Below are 22,228 nucleotides of genomic sequence, written 5' to 3'. Positions count from 1 at the left end.
TTTGTGCCCTGTGTGAGGACTAAGACATTAAAGGTATTTGTCTGCACTGTAAGGACCACTAGCCCCACGGTATATCCTGTTGCGTCATGTTGATCTGGATGATGGGTGGTCCTTTTGTCTTTCTGCCTACCCAGAAGCAAAGGCAAACTTCAAATTATTGAGCTTCTTTGTCTGAGCCAGGTATCCGTCATGCTGTCGTTTTCTGTTTTCATGCACACGAGCCCTTCGAAACCTCATACCTCTCAGCTAACTGGTCTGCCACAGAAAGATTTAATTCAGTAGCTGTAATAATCCAAAGAGGGGAAACTGGTTTGTGGTAGTGAAAATATTCTATGGCGTAATTGTTGGATTTATTGTCTTCAAACTGCAAATTAAATGTTAGAGATTATTTCCTGATGTGAGATGGTCTGCCTGACTGATGGAAGGCGGTCAGGATGTCTCTTCTCTCTAAGGATCTCATACTTTCCAACCCATCAGACGTCTATGACGGCGCTGGAACGGCTGGAACTTGTTGTGTTTTTGTGTTAAGGAGAATTTCCTCCATCTGGTAATTTCTTTTAATGCCGTAAGTCACGGGGGCAACTTCCAGGGCATCTAGCCAAAGAGTTGCCTCAGTGCTGTTGTTGCTTTAGTGCCACAGGAACGTTTTGAAGCCAGGAAACATTTTTAAAAGAACTGTGACCCTGCAACTCAGTGTGTTACCTGTTTCTGGCACTGTTACCCAGCCAGGCTATACAACAGAGCAGTGTTCACTAGCCCCACACTCCACCATGATCTCACCTCACCACAGTTCCACCCGACACTAATATTGATTATTGGTGTTTTGATTGTTTGTTTTTCTACTTTTGTTTTTTGTTTGTTTGTTTTAATGTGACATATATTCTTATTCATAAAACTAACTTTTGCTCACAAGTAACTGTTGGTCAGTAAGTACATTTAACTGCTATTCTAACTGAATTTAGTGATTTAACAATATATTTTAGGTATTCTCACATTGTTTTACTTCTAAATCTGTGTCAGTGGTCACTAGGGCTGCTACGATTAGTCGATTAGTCACGATTACATCAACTATCAAAATCGTCAACGACTAATTTAATAGTCGATGCGTCGTTTGAAGCTTTGTAAGATCCCAAAAGACGCAGGAATAAGTAGTAGGATTTAAGAGTGTAATAACGGACTGAAACAGAAGATGGCAGCACTGCATGTAGAAGGATGCTAGCTGCCGTTAAACCCCGAAGAAGAAGAAGCTGTGTCCCAGAATTCATAGCGCAGCCCATCGTTTCCAACAATGCTAGTTAGTTTTACTCTTATTATTCTTTCTGGGTCACAAAATAAACGTTTAACATATTTTCAGGCGAGAATGTAGCTGTGTAAACCTCAAATATCTGCTCAGTTTATCAAGACACCACATATTTTCAAACAAACATTTTCAAACATGATATATAAGTCACTTAGATAACTTAAAAATCTTATTGTTATACCTTAGACACTTAAAGCTGTAAGCTAATGATAGTGCAGATGAATGCTGGTGCAATAAGCTGTATGTTTTACGTCCAATGGATGCATGGTCTGATTAGTCGACTAATCGCAAAAATAATTGGTGACTAGTTGACTATCAAAATAATCGTTTGTGGCAGCCCTAGTGGTCACCAGCAGTTTTAGCTTATGACCCCTTAAAACTAAGTAATTTTTGTTTTTGCACTGTGTTGGAATATTTATCCTGTACTTTACCAACATTTTGCTGCTATAGTTTGCATGCAAGACACAGACTTATCTCGAACAGTGTGGTCTTTTCCATCAAACCTTTTCCATCGAACCAGTATGTTCTACGTATACTTGTTGTAAAAAGTAGTCATTTGTGTTACTGTTACCTTCCTATCAGCTCAATGGTTATTCTCCTCTGAATTCTGGGATCAACATTAAAGAATCTGGCATAACTTTCACTCAGAGAATTGATGCACACTGGATATTTTCACTTTTTATGACCATTCTCTGTAAAACCTAAAGATGGCTGTATAGAAAAATTCCAGCAGATCAGCAGTTTCATAAACACTCTGATCAGCCTGTGTGGCACCAACAACCATGCCTCAGTCAGACTCACTTACATCACCTTTCTTCACCATTGTGATGCTCAGTTTGAACTCCAGCAGGTCTTCGTTACCATGTCCTTATGCCTGGTTCCATACATTTGTACCATGTGACTGGCTGATTACATGTTTGCGTTAATGAGCAGTTGAATGGTGTGCCTAACAAATTGGCTGCTGAGTGTAGGTATCTCAGTTTTGACCAGTGAACAAAAGCATCATAGTCACAGTTTCATGTGTCTCACAAATACAAGGTTGCAAAGTTGGGGATACACTGTTATTCACAAAAAAACAAAAACATTGCTTCATTTTCCTTTTAATTTCATTTTTTTCCATTTTTATATCACAGAAATCAGATGAATTGAGTTCCACCTCCGTACTGATCTTTTGTGCCTGATAAAATGTCTGAGTACATGGGAATGACTTTACAGTTTACTTTTTCAGTTACATCTCCTCATCCTGAGGAGCATGGATGAGGTCACATGACTAATGAGTATATGATTGTTCACTCACGTGTTTGATATGCAAGACTGATGAACAGAGCAGCTGTTCATGCTGGCAGAGGAGAACTCCCTCAGGAAAAACTTTCATCTCAGCTTTAGTTCAAGGGAGGAAAGTTTTCCAGCTCCAGGTTCAGTCAGATGACAACTGCCGGCATCTAGAAAACTGACCACACATTTGTGATTCTTTGTTTTATTGCTTTTATTCATTCAAATTAATTTTAGTCCCCATATAATTATCTAATATTTTCAGGTTTTTTACCATTAAAGAAGCTGAGGTTTTATGCTCCTCACAGTTTAGGTTTTTTTCTGTTTCAATCATCCTTTCGATGTCTGTGACTGAAGTAAATGATCCTAAACCTCAGGCTTGTAGAGGAAAATATTATGAATTGGTTGGCTTTTCAGCTCTGTTAATTGCAGCTTTCAGTAAATATGTATTACATATAGCTAAAAGACATGTAATGGAAGGTTAACTACATTTTTTTTTCTTATTCTGTAAAAGTCATCATGGCTCCACTTTTTCCCTGAAGCCCAAGCTGTTAATTTGATAACATGAATATACTCCTAAATGTCCTGGACAGGCAGGCTGTGTAAATGATCAGGGGATCCAGTGCAATATAATCTAACTTATTTGGGTGTGTGAGGGTACTAGGTTTAGGCAGACTTCACTCAGACAGGAATGGTAACTTAAAGTTTATTTTTTCCGTGCATCATAACATTGTGCTAAACTGTAAAATATAAAGTTGACTCACCAACTTCATATAATTTAAGCATGTTGGCCAGCCAAGAGCAAATGAAAGGATATAATCTTCAAATATATCTTAAATTTGTGGGGAAAAAAATTAAAAATCTATAGTAAATTGTGGAGTGTTTTGGACCTCTAGTGAGAGCTTTTCAAAGCAACGTTAGGGTAGAACGAGCCTTTCATGTACACAGTGGTAATACATTATATTACAATTTGCACAGCTTGAAAGCTGATGCACAGTAAAAGAGTTTAAATTATCTAAAAGTCTTGTGTGTTTCTGTCTGGGAAAGAAGAAGATTCAGTTAAAAGAAAACACAGAAGTACAAATTTACAGTAAGAAAAATAAGATATTTTCATGCAGCAGCATTAAAGTCAGAAATGTTTGGCCATAATCTCCATAAGTTCTTTAGCATACTCTGCTCCCACCTGGGATTAAATAAACCCATGTTAAGACACATACTATATAAAGCAGGATAAGAAGAAATAGAAGTTAACCCAGATACAGATGCAGTCATAACTTTGTAATGAATTGTGAATTCATTGTGAATTCTTTTAACCACAAAGTGAAGTGAAACAGTTGCTGTGCAGGATATACCATAACAAAAGCTCAATATCACATATGATGCATTCATCTTGATGATGCTGAATTGTAAATCATAACACATGCAATAGCAAGACTCCCACTTAATTTTTGCATCAAACATAAATCAGACTTAACTACAATTGAGGAGGTCACTGCCCTGTCCATTCACGTAAGCAAGATAAAGATAAAATGTTGAGGAACAGGCATGTCATTACATCTCATCTCGATCTGTTTGAGGAATTGGCTCCAGCAGCACTTGGTTTTAACACAATCATCTTAGGGGATGTGTCACGTGTGAGCTTTCCATGTCAGGGTTTTTATGAAAACAGGCAGTGGAAGAATTGCTGCTGAGAAATGAAACATGAAGGTGCTGAGGTTGTTAAAAATAATGCGCTGTGCTTGCAGTCGCACTTCATAGAATTCTTTCCATTTCTTTATTAGGATTTTCATTTTACTGTGAATTCCTTCCCTTTTACACAGTGATCCACAGCGGCGACCCTCTAGAGGGACCAGCCAAAAGTAGAAGAAGATTTTCTGAGAGTGGACAGATGTGTTCTGTCACTTTCACACCAGTTTAAGGCCAAGTGACAGAGCAGGACAGCTTACCAGATACCAAACCATGTGTTTGGTCTAAAGTTGTAGAAAATGTTCAAATAGCATCTTACCATACAACAGTAACCATGTTTGAATGTGTGTCAGATTTTGACATCAGACTAATGCGTTTTCTAGTAATTTTTTAGGTTTATTTGTATTATATTATTTGTATGATATTAGTAACAGAAAAAAATGATGAAAGGAGATTTTGACTTCTTTTGGCAGATTAAAGTCCACTGTCTCTCAGTTTTTTATTTTGTTTATGTGTGTTCACTTGGTTTTCTGGGGTTTTAAGACCACACTTGATGCAGATCTTACACATGAAAAGGCCATTGGTGAGATTTTTTGTGGGTCGATGTAGTTGTTTTCCAATCTTACAGCCACCAAGGTGGAGTCCCCGCTGCGGTTTGGGTCACAGATGGCTTCATCAGGAATACTCCTTGAAGACATAGCATGAGAATATAGATTCATGTTTATTCCCTATAGCTGAAACAAACTTTTTTCCATTATGTGTTAACTGGCAGATTATGGAGTACTGATCTGTGCCCAAGTATATTTTTGCATATATGCTCCCTCTGGGAAACATGTCGCTTTAATGTACAATTCACTGATATGCAGAAGATACACGGTTACAGAGTTCATTAATCACCAAAACTATTAATACACAGACATTAATATTTAGTTAATATAATGAGTATATAAGACCAACACTACTAATTACTTTTCACTTCATGTTGCATTTACTGGAAATCGTCTTTTGTTTTCTTTGTGTAGTTAAACATGTTCCAAAAGAAGAAAATACTCACTTAGCATTTTCTAAGAAGAAATTTAACATATACATTTCTAGTCCATTTTCAAGGTTTTAAACTTTTGTGCATATTTATTCATTTTTAGGGGGTTTTTTTTGTGTGTATTTATTGCACCACATATGTTAGAATGGTTAGCAATATTTCCTTCAAGTCTGATTGTCATTTCCCACCTGCAGTGTTAGCCTTCTTGCCAATAAAGACAGACCAAAGTGCAGTGTTTAAATTGTTCATTTCAAATAAAACACACTGCCACGACCTGGACTGTGTGCACAGCGCAAGAAACCTGTGAGTGCATAATGAGGTGATTCAGTGCGACTCCTAGGTGGAACTATGAATCAACTTGTTTTGTTTCTTGTCGTCAAGACAACTCTCCATCCAGTGAACTTTCAGTATAATATTGTTTGGCAGTCTGTGTTGAATGAGTCAGTCATCTGGTCCGACTCATGTCTGTCATAGGAGCTTTGTTGTTGGTCTTAAATGACTTTGTGGTTCTGTGTTTAATCACCTATGTTTTTTCCTGACTCCTTTTCTTACTTAAATTAGTTTTTTGAGATCATCAATCACTATCTTATTTTTTTCTGTAACTAAATAAATCAGTAATCATTTCTGGTCATCATATTAAAGTCGGAGCAAATCATGCAAATCATTATTACACCATCAGTCTTAATTTTAATTATTAGTTACGCCATTGTACCAATCAAGTCAATACCGGTAGTAATAATTTTTCTGTACTGTCTTGGAAGTTTGTGCAAAGCATTTGATTTGGGGAAAAAACCCATAAACAAATAACATGTAAAAATTAGCAAAGTGATATTACATTTTTGAAATTCTTCTTATTTTATAACTGATCCGTAATGGACTGGAGAGTTTCAAATATAGAGAGCTGTTAAGAGGTGTCTTCTATAAGCCTCATTTATGCTCCCATTTTATAATTAGCTAGTGCAGACATATAACAGTACAATTCTGCCTGTAACAGTACGCCCAGTGCCAAAAAATGTTCTCAACATAAACAAATTACGAGTAAGATAGTCTCATGTGTTTCAAGGAAGTAGCTGTTTAAAAAGTTTGCACATTAGAACATTCAGAATTAATGCATGTGTATTTATGAATAGTGCTTTCGTACCTGATCATGTTATTGTCGAGTCTGAGGAAGTGTAAGTTGGTCATTTCGTTGATGCCAGATGGCACAACAACCAGCTGGTTGTGGTCCAAACACAGTTCGACCAGGGAGTGGTAGGCCCCAAAGAACGACTCTGGTTCAGTCCCTTCTCCATCCAGTTTGTTGTAGGAGAGGTAGAGGTACTCTAAACCAGGTTGCATGTGGGCAAAAACGTAACCTGTGGAGGTATTTAAAGAAAATAATTTACCTTGTACAATAATTTAACTCTACCTGTACAAGTCTTAATAAGTGTTAACTGCAGCTCACCTTAAACTACACAGCAAATCATTAAGTCATTCTAAAGTAGTCTGTTAACTTTGATCATGTTATTTATTTATTTATGTATTTATTTATTGTTTTATTTGTTTATGGGTAATAAGCGATGGGTAATAAAAAGATCAAAATAAATACATTTTGACCGCTTCCAGTACCCATACATCAGAAAGAGCATAACAAAACCCAAACCTCTGATGTTGCTTGTGCATTGCTTTCTCAGTGTTGGACAAAACTGACCTAAGTAAGCTAGCACTTACCACTTATGTATTATAGAAGTTAATTTTCTAAAAAAACTTAGATCAATCATCAGCCTAATCCATTTAAAGTTATTATTGTTTAAAAAATAAAACATTGAATAGGAAGGTTTTGTGTCAGTCCGCTAACTTTAAGAAGGTAACATTTATTAGCCAGATAATCCTTTAACCAGTCACACCTACCAGGTATCCTCTCAATATTGTTTCCCAAGAGCACCAAGTGAACTAGAGATCTTGGTAGATATGAAGGAACCATGTAAAGCTTATTATATGAAAGGTCAATGGACTCCAAATTTCTGCAGAGAAGGTAACAGTATGAAAACAATTACTAACAGTAAGAGACCATGAAAATTACAGCTAAAGTAACACTACTGTGGGGGTAAAAGCCTCTCTTTCTGTCAGACCTGTGGTTGATCCATGCCAGTGGAGCAATCCTGGTCTCCTCCAGTTTGTTGTGTCTTAAAGAGACTATGTTCAGATTGCTGGTCTGATTGAAAACGGTCTCTGAGATTTCTTCAATCAGGTTGTTCTCCAAATAGAGTTCCTAAAAGATGGAAAAACATAAAACAAAATATTTGGCAACATGAGCGTCATAATAGAAACTATTTATGAGGAAGTGGGATCCAATGTTGCCGTGAGTTCCTAATTTCACATGCAATTAGTGTAAATATGTTTCCTGGATGGTTTTTGTTCAGAGAGCTTGGCAGATGGGTTTGTTGTTCTTCCTGACTTTGTTTAAGGCTGTAAATGCATAATTCATGCCAAAGCTGTGTTTGTGTTTTTTCAGCCTAATTAGTAAAATGAGAAGGCAGGCAGGAGTGTGACCACCACGCATAACCTTTAATTATAATCATCAACTCTTCACTATTCAAAAGCCAAAGTCTCTCACAAAACTTGGAACCCTGAATATTTAGCAGAGAAACATGTTAATGATAGACTGTACTCTGGTTCTGGATGAACAACAATCAGAGGGTTTGGATTTGCAGAGAGAGTAAGTAAAACCTTTCCAGTGTCATAAAATGAAGTAGGTTTACAGCAGCATTGTGCCGCTGGTGTTCTGCATTGTTTGTGGTTAGCCAAAGGCCATAATTGCTCGGGTGAAATGGTTTCCCACAGGTAGAAGCAGAAATTAAACATCAGACCCAAAAAGAAAATTTTGCTACTTCAGCAAAAAGTAAATTCAGCTACTCTGACAATGTGAAAGAAAAATTGATCAACTATGTAATAGGTTGGTTTATTGAAAGCTGTGTATATTTATTTTCTTTGCCAGCTGCAGTTCAAAAAGGCTTATGAGCTGATTAAAGCTTCCATATTTTAGTTTAACAGTGTGCACAAATTATAGAATTACATGTGAACATTAAGGTCTATCACCTCACAAATTCTATGAACAAACGTATCAATATATTAAAGATTGGATGGGTGATTGAATATTTTTGGCAATATTGTGTATAAGTTGAGAGGCATCACATATAATTCACCTCTCTGCAGTTTGCATTTCCAGTTTTCTTCTGTCTCCAAATATCATTCACATAGGTTAGAGTTTCAATATAGCTGCGAGCATTTGGCTGCCAAGTTTGTTTTTATAGATCCCAATGTTTGGAACTTATGTAAGCCTATTTCATCTCAAATATGAGACCCGGGGGTCTTTTAAATAAGTCAAAAATGTGGCCAAGGATGTATCCCAGTGTGAGGAATGAGAGATAGTCAGAGAGTCAAGGAAACATATATTGTTTCATACCAGCAATGACTTGGGAAGGCCTTGTGGTACAGTACGGAAATGGTTTCTCCCCAGTCTGAGGTAGGAAAGCTGGATTAGGGGAGCGAAGGCCAGAGGGTCTACATTCCCCTCACTCAGCAGATTTCCTTCCAGCTCCAGAATAACCAGGCTGCTCAAATCTTAAAGATAAAAAAAAAAAAGATAAACTTGTGATGAATAGTGTGTTTAGAAGTGAATAACCATACATAGGATCTAACTTTCTTTTGGTCTGTGAGCTGTGCAATCCATGAAGTAACCAATTTATATTTTGAATTTTAAAACAATGAACGGTTGTTTGTAACCAGACACAATATAGGAGACAGACATGGGAATATTGAATGGGAATCTATGGAAGAATCCTGCCGCAGCAAAGATTCTGCTAGAAATATAACTCTAATAAAGTCTCATAAAACTTTATTTTAGGGCAAACTTTTGTGTTTTTCATCAGATTTGACTAATTCCATACATGCAGCTTTATGCTTATTTGATGAATAAAATTAATGTAAATTAAGATCATATTTATATTTATAGCTGCCCAAATAAGTGCTCAGGGATGCCTGTTGATTCTGGAAGTCCTACAGGCCATGTAATTGATGAGGTCAAATGATAAGGAGATTTCATATCAATTCCATTCAGTTTTATTTAGATAGTGCCAAATCAATGTCTGTGGTACTTTGACTTCTTGGACAGAGAAACACGAGCTGGATGTCATTAAAGGATGTGATAGCAGTACCCTGGAAGCTGTTTTCATCTATCCCTCTCAGTCTGTTTTCATTGATCTTCAGCTCCTGCAGGGTTGGGGGAAGGTCAGATGGCACAACGTCTAAAAGGTTTCCATCCAAATACAGACGTGTTAGCTTCTTCAGACCCTGAAACACACACGCAGGTATAAGTACTGGAAAGTAAAAATAGGCTGCCACCAAGTCATTATCCTTGTTGTTATTATTATTATTATTATAGAAATACATGTTTGTTTTCCTTCTCTGAATTTGTAGTTAATTTTTTTTTCATTTAATGTTGTTTCCACATTTGTCACATTTATTAATAAAATGCAACATGTTTAGATGATTACTTTTTTCACATTTGAATATTTTCCATTGGTCTGTTTGGTTTTTTTTCCTGCTGCTTCTCCTCGTCTAAATTTCAGGCGCAGTAGTCTAAGCAGATACGCAGACCTCCTTCTTCCTTTCCACCTCTTTGGTATTTACATATTTTACAGATGTTTTTAGGTTTAGTAGGACATTCACTTTCCTTCTCATAAAAAAAAAATTGCTAAAAATCTTACCAAGTCTTAAAGATTTTGTTATTATGTTACACCTTTCTTTCTCCATGGAGTTGATGATATTACACTGAAGATGGCCATATGTCTTTGCACACCCACCTTTAAACTTTATTACTTGAACCATTGTTATATTTCTGGCAGATGATTTTTTTTTAAAAAGCTTGGGCTTCAGTTGTTTTCAGTTTTATTATGACTTACTTTGAAGGCTTTAGCGTCAATGCCAGCAGAAGTAAGTTTGTTTTTCTTCAGGTTGATCCACTCCAGGTTAGGAATTCCATTAAAGGCATCTGCTGGGATGCGGCTGATGCTGTTGCCTGCAGGTCAGAGCAAGTTCAGTTAATATTGACAACAGGATTTCTCCAATTGTAGTTTGTTTCTGTGTGCTTTCTTAATTGGAGTCTTAGTTTCTAAATCCCTTCCTCAGGCTGGTAAGTGATACTAATTTGGCAAACTAAAAGTTTTTTCCAGCTTCTCACTTGTAGGTGGCAGTTGTAATGCCTTTCTCTTGTTAAACTTCAGATTTTTAGCAGCTTTAGATGATCGATGTTAATAATGCAAGTCTGCTTTTTCCAAACCTTGCAGCACATTAGTTGTTTGTTTGGTAAAAGATGCTGCTGTTTTGACTGTAAAAAGATTGTACGCGATTGTTGTCCAGCAGTGTTCATGTCACAAGGCTAAGACAACATATACACGATGACAACTTTATGCTTTAAGTCTGGGTTGGGCCGACACTGACTATGATAAAGTAAGCAAAGGGAAGCACACTGGGTAACTGAATCAAAATACAGTAACCTGTTACAATGAAAATATTATGAACATTCAAAAAAGTTCACCTTAAAAAAAGTTCATGAATATTTAAATTAGCCTACAGGTTGCTCGTTGTCCAATATGCAAGGTCAATGATTAAACACTGCATTCAACTGCAACAGTACAAATCCTCTGCAATCATTAGCCTAATGCGAGTATTATCAGTTTTATATTTCTCTTACTGTTAAAAAAATTTAAAAAAAGGCTAAGAAGCTTCATCTGAGTTGTGGGTTGACATAATATTGAAGCTTCCTTTTTAAGTGTTTCACTTGTATTTGTATAACTCTACTGATAATATACATCCTTCTGAAATCCTCAGATTGTTTTGAGGGTTTGTTTTCTTTAATGACTCTGTGTCTCCGGTGTTGACTTACCCTCCAGACTGAGGGATTTCAGCTCAGGAATGGCCAGAGGAGGGAAGTGTGTGAGTTTGGCATCCTCACATGTGGCAGTAACGTCAGAGATGTCACAGCCTGGAGGAAGGCCTCCTCTGTTTACAACTATGATCTCCCTATCCTCCCCTTCTTCCGTCTCTTTGGTTTCTACCTGTTCCTCCTCTGTAGCAACTGGAGGTCTTGGAATCGGAGCAGGAAGGAGGTCTGGTTCCTCAGGTTCTTCAGGCTCTTTTGGAAGCATTTGAAACACATCTCCTCTCAGCCACACCTCCTCCTCCTGCTCCTCCTTTTCTTCCTCGCGCCTCTCGTTCTCTTCCTCGTGCCTCTCGTTCTCTTCCTCGTACCTCTCTTTCTCTTCCTCGCGCCTCTCTTTCTCTTCCTCGCGCCTCTCTTTCTCTTCCTCGTACCTCTCTTTCTCTTCCTCGCGCCTCTCTTTCTCTTCCTCGCGCCTCTCGATCTCTTCCTCGCGCCTCTCGATCTCTTCCTCGCGCCTCTCGATCTCTTCCTCGTACCTCTCGATCTCTTCCTCGTGCCTCTCGATCTCTTCCTCGTACCTCTCGTTCTCTTTCTCGCGCCTCTCGTTCTCTTCCTCGCGCCTCTCGTTCTCTTCCTCGTACCTCTCGTTCTCTTCCTCGTACCTCTCGATCTCTTCCTCGTACCTCTCGTTCTCTTTCTCGCGCCTCTCGTTCTCTTCCTCGTGCTGCTCTTTCTCCTTTTCAACTAAATCCAAAAGTTCTTCCCTCAGCATCTCCTCCTGCTTTTTCCTTTCCTCCTCTAGCTTCCTTTCCCTCTCTCTTGCTTCTCTCTCTGCTTCCTCCTTCTGTCTCCTATCTTCCTCTTCCTCCTGCCTCCTCTTTTGCTCCTCATCTACCTGCCTGCTCCACTCCTCCAGTTCCTTTTCTTCCTGCAGCCTCAGTGCCTCCTCCTCCTGCTTTCTCATCTCCTCAGCTATCTTTCTCTGTTTCTCCTCCTGCTCTTTCCTTTGCTTCCTTCTCTTTCTTCTCGCTTCCTCCTTCTTCTTCACGCGTTCTTCCTCCTCACGATGCTGCTCTGCCTCCCTCCAGAGGATTTTCTGGATCTCCTCTTGGGTCAGTGGAGTCACGACATCACTGGGGTCATTGGGAACTGGGGAGTCACCAGAAATGTCAAGGCTGAGGTCAGGTTCTGGGGGGGGTTATGGTGGTGAGGGACACCCCATCAAGGGGTAGGAGGAAAGGGGACAGGAAGGAAAAGAGGAGTGAAGAAAAAAAAGTTGGAGATACAGACAGAGAGAAAGATGAAGAAGTAGAGCGGAAAAATAAAGAAACTGCAATAAAAGAGAGGAAACAGGATGGAGATTGAGGTTGGTGGGGACAGACAGGCATGGTGATAGGTGGACAGACAGACAGCAGATGGACAAACAGACGGTTGTGTGTTAGTGCTGTGAACAAACAGCCATCTACATTCTTTCAGACCAGCTTGTTAAAGCTACAGAGCAGACTGCTGCTGTAGACCAGTCTGGACCAAATCCCACTAAGACCACTAAGACATATGATCACAGTCAGATAAAGTCAGTTGTTGTGGTGTTTGCAGCTACTGGTGCATTCTGGTCCTAAATCTGAATATGAATTATAGACTTGTTTTCATAAACATACATCCATATGAGAATGTTTGTGTGTCTCATGTTTTTGTTAAGTCATGAAAATGAGAGAAGTTACAAGACAGTTTCATTTTGTAAAAGGCTAATCAAATTTGGCCTAAGAATTGGTTGGTTATATTTAACAATGGATCAGTTCCTCATCAAAATATCCGTACCACCTGATGTTGGCCTTGTTGACAGTGTTTGTGGCTGTTATTTATCTTTTGAGTCCAATTTTGTATTCAATTTCAAACATTTGTGGGGAATCAAATTAGCTCAGACTGCCTAAATGCTTCTGATTAGGCATCTCCTAAGTTTATAGTTGGTTAGTTGGTTTCTGTAAATTTTCTGTTCAAATCTATAAAATGTCTTGTAGAAGTAGAAGCAATGAATACATTTTATAAAACATACAGTTTGTCATCTTATAAGAATCAAAAACATCATGCAGCAAAATACTGTTCCTGATTTAGACCAACTTTAGCTCACTTGTCCAACACTTGTGCTGTTTTATAGTCAAAAAGTTTGTGTTAACAAGATCATTTAGTAAATATAAAATCAAAGAGACAAACTTACATCTGAGGTTTTTCAGTGAGTTTGGGAATAACTATAATTGGACTTTTGTTCTGGCTATAAAACAGCTTCCTTCCCAGTAAACTTTATACATACAACAGAAGGTGCACGTGTACAGGTAGAGAAACACACCTTTTCTATGACCGTCAAGTCATAGAAAAGAGGTTTTCTTCTGCTGTATTTCTGTACATATGCACTCAATGTGGCATGCAAAAATATGAGCAACGAAAAAATAGTGTAAGTTCAGCTATTTTTCCCCATAATTCTTAGAAGGTTTTAAAGACAAGTTTCCCATTTACAACAAAGGATGCACATGCATGCAGAGGTAGAAAATTATTTGCTCCAACATTAGCAACTCAAAAAATTACAGTGTAAAAATATATTTACATTTAACAATTATGTTCTCATTGCCAAAGGTTTTTACTACAGGCCTGCTGGCTGAGTCTTTCCCACAAATATTTTTTTACAATTTGTTTTCTGCTCCAGCATCTCCACAGATCTCCCAGTAATGTGACTCAGCATCTCATCTTTAAACCTCATATTAGTCCCACATTCATTCGTCTTTGTTCTGATGATCTGAATTGACAGTAAAGCAAAATTAATCCCAGACATGTTGAACAACAGATGTTATGTCCCAACATACAGACATGCTAAAACTCTCACAACATGAGTGTTCACGCATCCAAAATGTGCATACCACATTTTTAAAGCCATGATGAAACAGGAAGCAACATGCTGAGGCCTCAGAAATTATTCAGCATCAAGGAAATGTTTCGATTCCGTTCAGAACTGATGTAATGAACAATTTACACGAGTTTCATTTTAAGAAAGAAAGACGTCTACTGACTCATAAGATAGTAGCAGATAGAACTTGATAGAACATCTTGAAATGTGGATTATTGATTGATTGAGTTACTCTAGTAGGTCCCTTTTAGGTTTTGAGGGGACTTTGGTGTTAATATCTGTTGCCTCTGAATGTTGTACCATGGCTGTGTCACATGTTGTGTTTCTACCTGGCTCCATGCAGACAGGGCAGCACTCGCCCGCAGGGGTGAAGGGGAAATGACAGTGTATTTCGGGACAGGTGCTCTCATCACAAACCACCCGCCCTCCGGTACACAGACAAGTCACACAGGGCTTTGGGGACCAGACGGCCTGGTCAAACATGGTCAGACCCTGGTACACACACTGGCCCTGCTTACCTGAAACAACACAGAGACAGTAATGTCAGGAGTAATTAATTGAAATCAAACTATGAAATGTTTATATTATCTAGAAGCATTAGTACATTTAACATTAGCAAATAATGTCTGAGACACATTAAGACCTGGCAGTGTACCCATAAGGACACACACTATGGGCAAGAACATGACTGCTACTGTAGTATATTGGCGTTTGACATCTGCAGTGAGCACACACAGTCATAAAACACTCTATGAAACATCTGCAGCCTCACCATCGTGGGTACATGGTAAAATTTCTGGTTTTCTGCACAACAACTGTGCAGATGCTGAAAGTATAATTAGCATTGAAACAACTGGACATAATTACAAATCCTGCAAGCAGTCACTCAACACAATCAAACAAGCAGTGGGTGACACTTTGTTACATAGTGGTAAATGAGAAGAAGCACCAAATGTGGTTTCTTTTCATTCAGATACCAAACATTTTCACTGTGAATCATGTCTTAATAACAGAAACACTTTGGATCATGGAGTGCTGCTTAGAGATTACACTATTTTACTTCATATTGAAAGAGTTTCCCAGCCTCTGCCCTGTTGTAGTTTTGTTTGCTAAATAAGAGAGCCGTTCTAGTAAAAAGTGCCACCAGAAAATTCAAGGAAGTTACTCATGAAAATCTAAAATGTTGCTGATTTAAAGTTGGATGACTTGCCCTTCAAGATTATATTCCTGTGTTTGTCTAAACCCCTACTTGATCTTTCACATTAACCAAGTGGGACAGGTGGTGAGGCCAAACAGTGGCCTTTATAATGTGCTGTTTACTGGCACACTGTAGCACAATTCAGGGAGTTTCCACTGTATGTTCTTCTTTAGATGCCTCGGGACATTACAGGAAAACTTGTTACCTGTGGAGAAACTACTGGATCACAGCTGTAAATCCAGGTGTCATCAGCAGTGGGGAGCCTCTGTGTGAAAATTAAGTCAGTTTGGAAGAGAAGTGTATGTTTTCTGCAAATTTGACATTGAGATTTAGAGACTTAAAAGTGCAAAACAAGACTTCCAGGAGCACTGCTGCACAAGAAGTTGACTTTAAAGCAAACATCAGCCATTTTTGGTGGGGTGATTCAAGGAACTTTTTGACCGCACTAGTTTTACAGGATGGTGGCCCCATATTGTTTGGGGAGTGAATGGGGCATCTGTCTGACTTGCAGTAACCTGTAGAGGTGCAAAAATCTAATCAGCACCTTATGTTGTGACTGTTTTCTGGCTCTGGTGCTAGAAGCTGACATCCCCATTCCTAATCTCATCAACAAACCTCTGATTGACCAATTTAGTTTTCAAACAAAGGAACTTATTTTCACTGAACACAGAACCACAACAAATTGAGTCACTGAACAAAGCTGAGCAGTGATTTAAGATTTAGAGCCAGACACAACTTTATCCTGGACCCTTTTCATGCTCCTCAGCAGCAGCAGGCCTGCTGCAATAATTGCTGTGTGTGTCTAGTCGAATCTAAAGCCTGTACTTTACCATAAAAAACAGACAAAGCATTTCTACTCCTCCCTTTGAATTAACTTCACCTTTCAACATGAGACCGAGGACAAGACAAGGCTATGCCTGGCAGTGAGTCAGTATAAAAGACTGTAAACCACTATGATACAGCAGGAAGAGCCTCTTTTTTTGTCTGTTAGCTCTGTCTGTCATCTATCCTTTCTAATGGTATGCTCTTTGTTACGTCTATAGGAACACAGGTAGTTAAGAGGCTCAGGTTATTTCTCTTAAATACGGTCTCCCTAATATCTTTGTCCTTTTAACAGTGAGCAGTGAGACTGTCACCCTGTCATCTCAGTTCGAGCACACATACTTTAGAGCTTTTCTCTTTAAAACTTTGTCTCTGTGTCACTGTTCTCTACATTGCTCAGTAAATTGCAGGTTTTTGATTAAATAGCATGGTTAGCTTGGTAAGCACTGTGATATGGCACTATTTGTTGTTTTTATCACCAGTAGCACAATTAGTGGACAACAGTTAAAAACAATACAAGTTTTTATAATATTATAATATATGACACATAAATATAACAGAAACACTTCTTTGGTCTTGGAGTCACCTGGTTGTAATATCTGACTAAGCATTTTCCTGCACACCTCCTCAGTGAGGTGTTTTCGGCATGTCCAACTGGGAAGAGGCCGCAGGGCAGTCCAGGACATGCTGGGAAGAGGGAGCTTGCTGCATTTCGGCATAAGGCCCCATTACACCCACTGCTGTCATCCTTGCAAAAGGCGGTGCAATCCAAAAGTGATGTTACATCCACTGACATGAGCCACGCTTTAGTGTTGTTTCAGCTTGGCCAGGTTGAAGGCACGAGTGTATGATGGTGTCATTTTTACTTTTACTTGGTATATCAGTGCAGAAGCTCAGAGATTTCCTGATTATACTGAGGGAGATGGTGCAGCAGTTTGAAAAGATGAGTTTCTTGAAAAAGCTTTGAAAAACTCCATGATCACTTTGTTTCTTGCTTCTACAACTTCGATTGTTATGCGGACACTGGTGCTGAGGTTTTATCTGAGTTTTATGAGAGTCCTACTGTTCAGAAGAATGCTGCGATAAGTCTGGTGCACCCTAAGCCCTCATGATGGTTGGATTTCCTTTGCTATAGCCCTTATAATTTGCTGGGCCAGATAGACAAAAATCCATAACGACTGCTGCAATTTACAGAGATTCAGCCTAATCTCTGTAAACAGTTAGTTATACTCTGTTTTTAGTCAGTGTTCTGTTGACCAGTGATGTATAAGAACGCTTTGGTGGAACTGAGGTACACTGCAAACTTTAAAACGTTTGCTGCTACACACAGACGATAAATGATCAGACCAGCCGATGTCTTCTCAGATTACTGTTAACCTTAGCCTAATTTTGAAAAGGTCGCCGGCGACCTGGTGAATGTAAATAGATTAAGATAAAGTAAATGCTCCCTGTGTAAAATATAAAAAATGCATAACTCAAAGTCCTTCTTTCCAGTTTTTCTGCCCTTGACCACTTAATACAGTCACATGACTTGGAATTATACTTTGAACACTTGTGAATTATAAATGGGGCCTCAATCTGAGTAAATCTGTTGAAAAAGCAAGGTAAGGAAGCAAAGTAAGGGGACCTTGAAAATATAAATACATCCAAAATTAACACTTACACTAAAATGCTGTGACTTCTGGTCAGAGGTCTTTCATTTCCCCAGTCTTCAGTGGAAAGTCCACTGGTTTGATGAGCCGCTTCTTGCTACTGTAAACTGCAGTCTGACTGTTGCTGTTACATTACAGTCACTTAAACAGAGACTTGTTCTTACACCCAAAACAACAGCAAAAAAAAGAATTGAAAAAATCCTTGTAGCTTCCAACAAAAGCTTGCTGCCGCTACCTTCCCTTCTAATTACATAATGCTGACTTTAATGTGTTAAACTGAAGGTTTTCCACATGGCTTTGAGGTTATTCTTTGGAGCCTTTGTCCCCATCTCTGTGTGCGATGTTTCAGGGCTACTTCTCTGACGAGCTCTTTTCCCACAGATGTTTTTCCCTTCTGTTCATTTTGGAATGTGATGATTTGTCATTAAATTGCGGTGCTGTAAAAGCCGGCAGCTTCGTTATGAGAACAGGATGGAGCTTCTGAGCTGAACTGTTGTTTGACTGGACTCATACATGCAGCTTCTCTAAATCTGGATGTTTTTTACTGTATCACTTAAGATTTTATTACCTATTATTTGTTTGTGAATCTTTTTGGATATGTTAAAAAAATAACTTCCTTCTTCTGTGTTAATAAGTCCACTTTGGTTCTAATTGCTGCATCTAATCTATCTCCTACTGGAAATGTGAATAATTTTAAAGGGTTTTTTTATCACTGTACACTGTGTTGTGATATTTGTTAGTAAAGTTGATTAGTCCATCCACACCCTATGTGTGAATCGACTAATCTATGTAACAGTAACCCTACGTTACTGTTACATTATTGGTCACATAAACATGGATTAGCAGAGTTGTCTCACTGACCTGGGATGACGTTGTAGGTGGCGTGCTGTTCTTGGATGTTCTTATAGGGTTGTAGGAGAAGAGCATTTCCTTCTACAGGCACCACTGGGATGCTGGGACCAGGAACCAGTCTGATCTTCAGAGGTCTAGTTCGCCCCGCTCTAGCCCGGCCAAAACCTGCAACCACTGGTCATATTAATGTGCATCTTTCTAGGAACATGGGATGTTTTTAGTTGTTTTGACACTGTGATTTAACCTAAACTTGTTTCCCAGTGAGTTTATTACTTGAGACTGACTGAAAGCTAAATGTTCCCTTCTGTGTTTGTGAGGGTTTTTTTTGGTAAATAGGTTTTTGCATCAGCAAACAGCAGTTTTCACACAAGAACCTTAGACCTTGCCCTTCACTGGTTTTTGGGATAATATGACTGTAGCACATAGCAGGAAACAGCCCAACTTCAGAAACATTATCACTACATGAAATGCTCTGTGTGCCTGATTAGTGGAGACAAGACACATGATGTCCATTTCCTAGAAGTGGATGCACCATGAGTCCAGCACTGACGTGTTAAAGATAGTTTAATGCCCAAACACACTACATGTGACATTTTATCTTTCTCACCAGCACCCCTGCCAAGAAATTTCTAGAAAGATCCAGGGCTCAAGTACATGATTCAGAGCATGAAGACCAAACTCCACTCCTGTCAACTCTACTATCACTTCAGAACCTTTGAGATCACCCATTACATTTTCAGCACAACAGCTCTAATTGTAACTGTTGCTATAACTGTTGCTAAAACCACCTTATCTATTGTCGGTGCCTTTTCGCTTTTAATGAAACTAGGCTTTCTCTACCTCCCTCAAATCTTTTTGCTACGGTAAAAAAAAATCTCTGTACTGGTCAATTAAGCATTAAACTGAAAAAAAAAATTACCCTGAATGAAAAAAAGTCTCACCTTGTCCATCCTTCCTCCTCCTCCTCACTCTAAGAATCTCACCATTCTGGTTTCGTGGTCGGTTTCTGGCCTCAGCATCAGGGATGGTCAAGGCCACCAGCAGCCACAGACTGGCCACCACCAGCCACCACCTCATCCCTATAGAGCAGCACAGACTAGGTTCAGGAGGAGGTTGCTACACAGTACTTTTCCCCTTTTAATAAGATCTAACTATCAATAAACATGCTTTTTATCATGACAGCGTGAAAATAAACAGTGTTAAATAAGTAAATAAAAGGACATTTTTCCACACAAAGAAAGGTTGTTGTTTTTTTTTACTAAAAAAAAACATCACAAATACAAACAGCTGCAAAGTTTTGCATACATGTTGTTATAAACTTAGTTTAATCCCAAAGAGAATGGATTTAATACTCAGTCCACCTAGTTAAAGGAATACACTGAAGACAAATAAATAATATAAAACTGTAAATTCTTCAGGGTTTAAGATGTCCAAGTTTTGAGAGCAACATGAGACCTTTGTTTCATATTCTTCTGCATCTCCCTCTACACCCATTTTCTTTTATCTTTCCACTTTTCAGCTACATATGAGTTAAAAAAGCGCCCCTCCCCTTTTTTAAGATTTTTTTGGTTTTAGTATTTTTCCTATTTTAAATCATATTTTTAATGCTTGATCATTTAAATTCTTACTTCCTGCAGCTGGTAAAGTAACTGAAGTAAAGCAGATAGATTCATGTTTACCTCTAACTTCAGAAAAATAGACAACACAAAAAGAGAGAGGATTTTACCTGCAGCAGTTCTCAGTAAAGAGCTGTCAGCACTGCTTCTGTCCCTCATATAGCTCTCGGCTGGGGTCCTAATGGCTGGTTCCATGTATGTGTGTAATGACTAGTCTATAAACAGCAGTCCTGTCATTATTAAAGCATAGAGATCTGAGGCTAAAACACACCTTCGCACACCTGATAGTTTGTTTTTCTGTCTGATTCCCCCTCTGAATGGAGCAGATTTAAGCAATTTTCTGTATCATATGAGCCTCTGATTTCTGTCCAGATAGACAACTTGTTTTCCGTACTCAGTCAATAAATGCCAGGGAATTATTTTATTTAGAACTGATTTGTCATTGCTCTGAGCTTTTTAATTTTAGATCTCGGCACGTTTCAGTTATGAGAAACCAGAAAATTCCTCATCTGGTGTAGTTACAATCAGACTTGTGTGCATCATCTGTTTTTGGTACATTTCTGTGTCTGTTTTGTTTCAGTGTATTAATTTTACATGTTTTCAGCAGAAAGGTTTCCACATGTAGCGCCTCCATTTTGGTCAAAATAAACACCAGGTGAACTTTTCGTATATTCAACCAAAAGCCTGAATCATGTGTCAGGTCCTCATAATGTCCTTAAACCTTTAATTCAAAAGAAAACAGAAATTATCCACAAAAACTGTAATAAAGCTCTGGGCTCAGATCACTTCTGAGCCTGATTATTACAGTTTTTAGACCAGTCCACATGGCTGATATTAGATTTAATTAAAAAAGAAAAAAGTTTGCTGCAATCCAGCTCCAATTTGAGGACTAATAACACTGACCAAAACATTTACCATATATGGCTCACATTCAAAGTACTGTTAAAATCAGCTGGAAACAGTTTCCTCTGTTTCTATTTTAAGGACAAATAAAATGCACTTAAAAAAATGCTACATAAACACTACAAATCTGTATGGAGCAAACTGTGGTACAAGTGAAACCGGTTCATACACGCAGACCTTTGTGTTCCCATTTGACTTAATGTTTTTGTTTAAGATGACAAGTTATAGTTACCCGTCTGAACTTTGGTGAGCAGTTTTATTTCTGCTACAACATTCAGGTGGACGTTAAAATTTGGCGTTAACAGCCTGATAGCATGGATCCATCTTGCCTCATATCAACGGTTCAGGCTGGTGGAGGTGCTGTAAGGGTGTGGGGGATAAACAGCTTATATGTGATGTTAAGGGATGGACATGTTGACCACAGATAACCCAGGTTCTGATGGCTGCTCCAGCAGGATAATACACCATCAAAGCTCAAATAATCTCCAACAGGTTTCTTGAACATGACAGTGAAAGTATGTGTTATGTCTTATGATGGAACATAATTGGTGGGAAAGTTAAAGCTTCAAAACATGCCTTTAAATCTTAGTTCATTTGTTATTTTTGCGATATTAGATAATGAATTTTAACCACTGTTAAAAACTACATCTCCCATGAAGTTTCACTGAAAATCACACATGTGTCACAGTTAGAGGCTATTCTGATCCCCTACATACGCCCTCCCTCTTTTAATCATTCACATTTCCTTTAGGATGGAGTAAAACTTTAGTCTGCAGCTCCACGGACTGGAGGTCTGATCACATTCAGTTCCGAGACCCTCCCACCTCACATCAGCCCTCACCAATAGGAAACCAGGATTCAATGGGAAACAAAGAGCGAGAGAGACCAATGTGAGCTGAGACAGGAGAAAGAAAACAGGAGGGAGGGGAAAGAGATGGAAAATGTTCAGCAGTTCAGTTTCTGGATGAGCAGGCTCAGATGGAGAGACTTCCAATATGAGCAGCAGAGGATAAAAATAACCAGGAGTCTGTGTGTTTATGGATTAATGGAAGCCAGGCAGTGTTTAAAG

At 38.6% G+C, this 22,228-nt stretch overlaps 1 protein-coding gene across 1 annotated transcript; it reads right to left on the bottom strand.

Moving 5' to 3' along the window:
- Positions 1-2,780: 2,780 nt before the first annotated feature.
- ecm2 (extracellular matrix protein 2, female organ and adipocyte specific) lies at positions 2,781-21,866 on the bottom strand. The gene is made up of 13 exons (XM_042218951.1): positions 20,367-21,866; positions 19,582-19,719; positions 18,650-18,805; positions 14,446-14,634; positions 11,671-12,408; positions 11,224-11,598; positions 10,241-10,356; positions 9,494-9,629; positions 8,743-8,900; positions 7,409-7,548; positions 7,188-7,300; positions 6,439-6,652; positions 2,781-4,945 (listed from the first exon to the last, which is right to left on the bottom strand). The coding sequence occupies exons 1-13, from the start codon at positions 20,449-20,451 to the stop codon at positions 4,777-4,779; spliced, it is 2,727 nt and encodes a 908-aa protein (XP_042074885.1). The 5' UTR covers positions 20,452-21,866; the 3' UTR covers positions 2,781-4,776.
- Positions 21,867-22,228: the final 362 nt, after the last annotated feature.

This window comes from Haplochromis burtoni, unplaced genomic scaffold, assembly GCF_018398535.1.
Source record: "Haplochromis burtoni strain Fernald_Lab_line unplaced genomic scaffold, NCSU_Asbu1 Contig_26, whole genome shotgun sequence".
NCBI classification, from domain to species: Eukaryota; Metazoa; Chordata; class Actinopteri; order Cichliformes; family Cichlidae; genus Haplochromis; species Haplochromis burtoni.
This window is presented reverse-complemented; position numbering and strand designations above follow the sequence as displayed.

What these genes read in the sequence shown, in the direction of transcription:
- ecm2 (XM_042218951.1), bottom strand. Translation starts at nt 20,451, where the DNA reads ATGGAACCAGCCATTAGGACCCCAGCCGAGAGCTATATGAGGGACAGA. An exon ending in GCCTTCCCAAGTCATTGCTG is followed by an intron (nt 7,549 to 8,742) that starts GTATGAAACAAT and finishes TCCATCTTTTAG; the next exon opens with GAACTCTATTTGGAGAACAA. An exon ending in CTGGCATGGATCAACCACAG is followed by an intron (nt 7,301 to 7,408) that starts GTCTGACAGAAA and finishes CCTTCTCTGCAG; the next exon opens with AAATTTGGAGTCCATTGACC.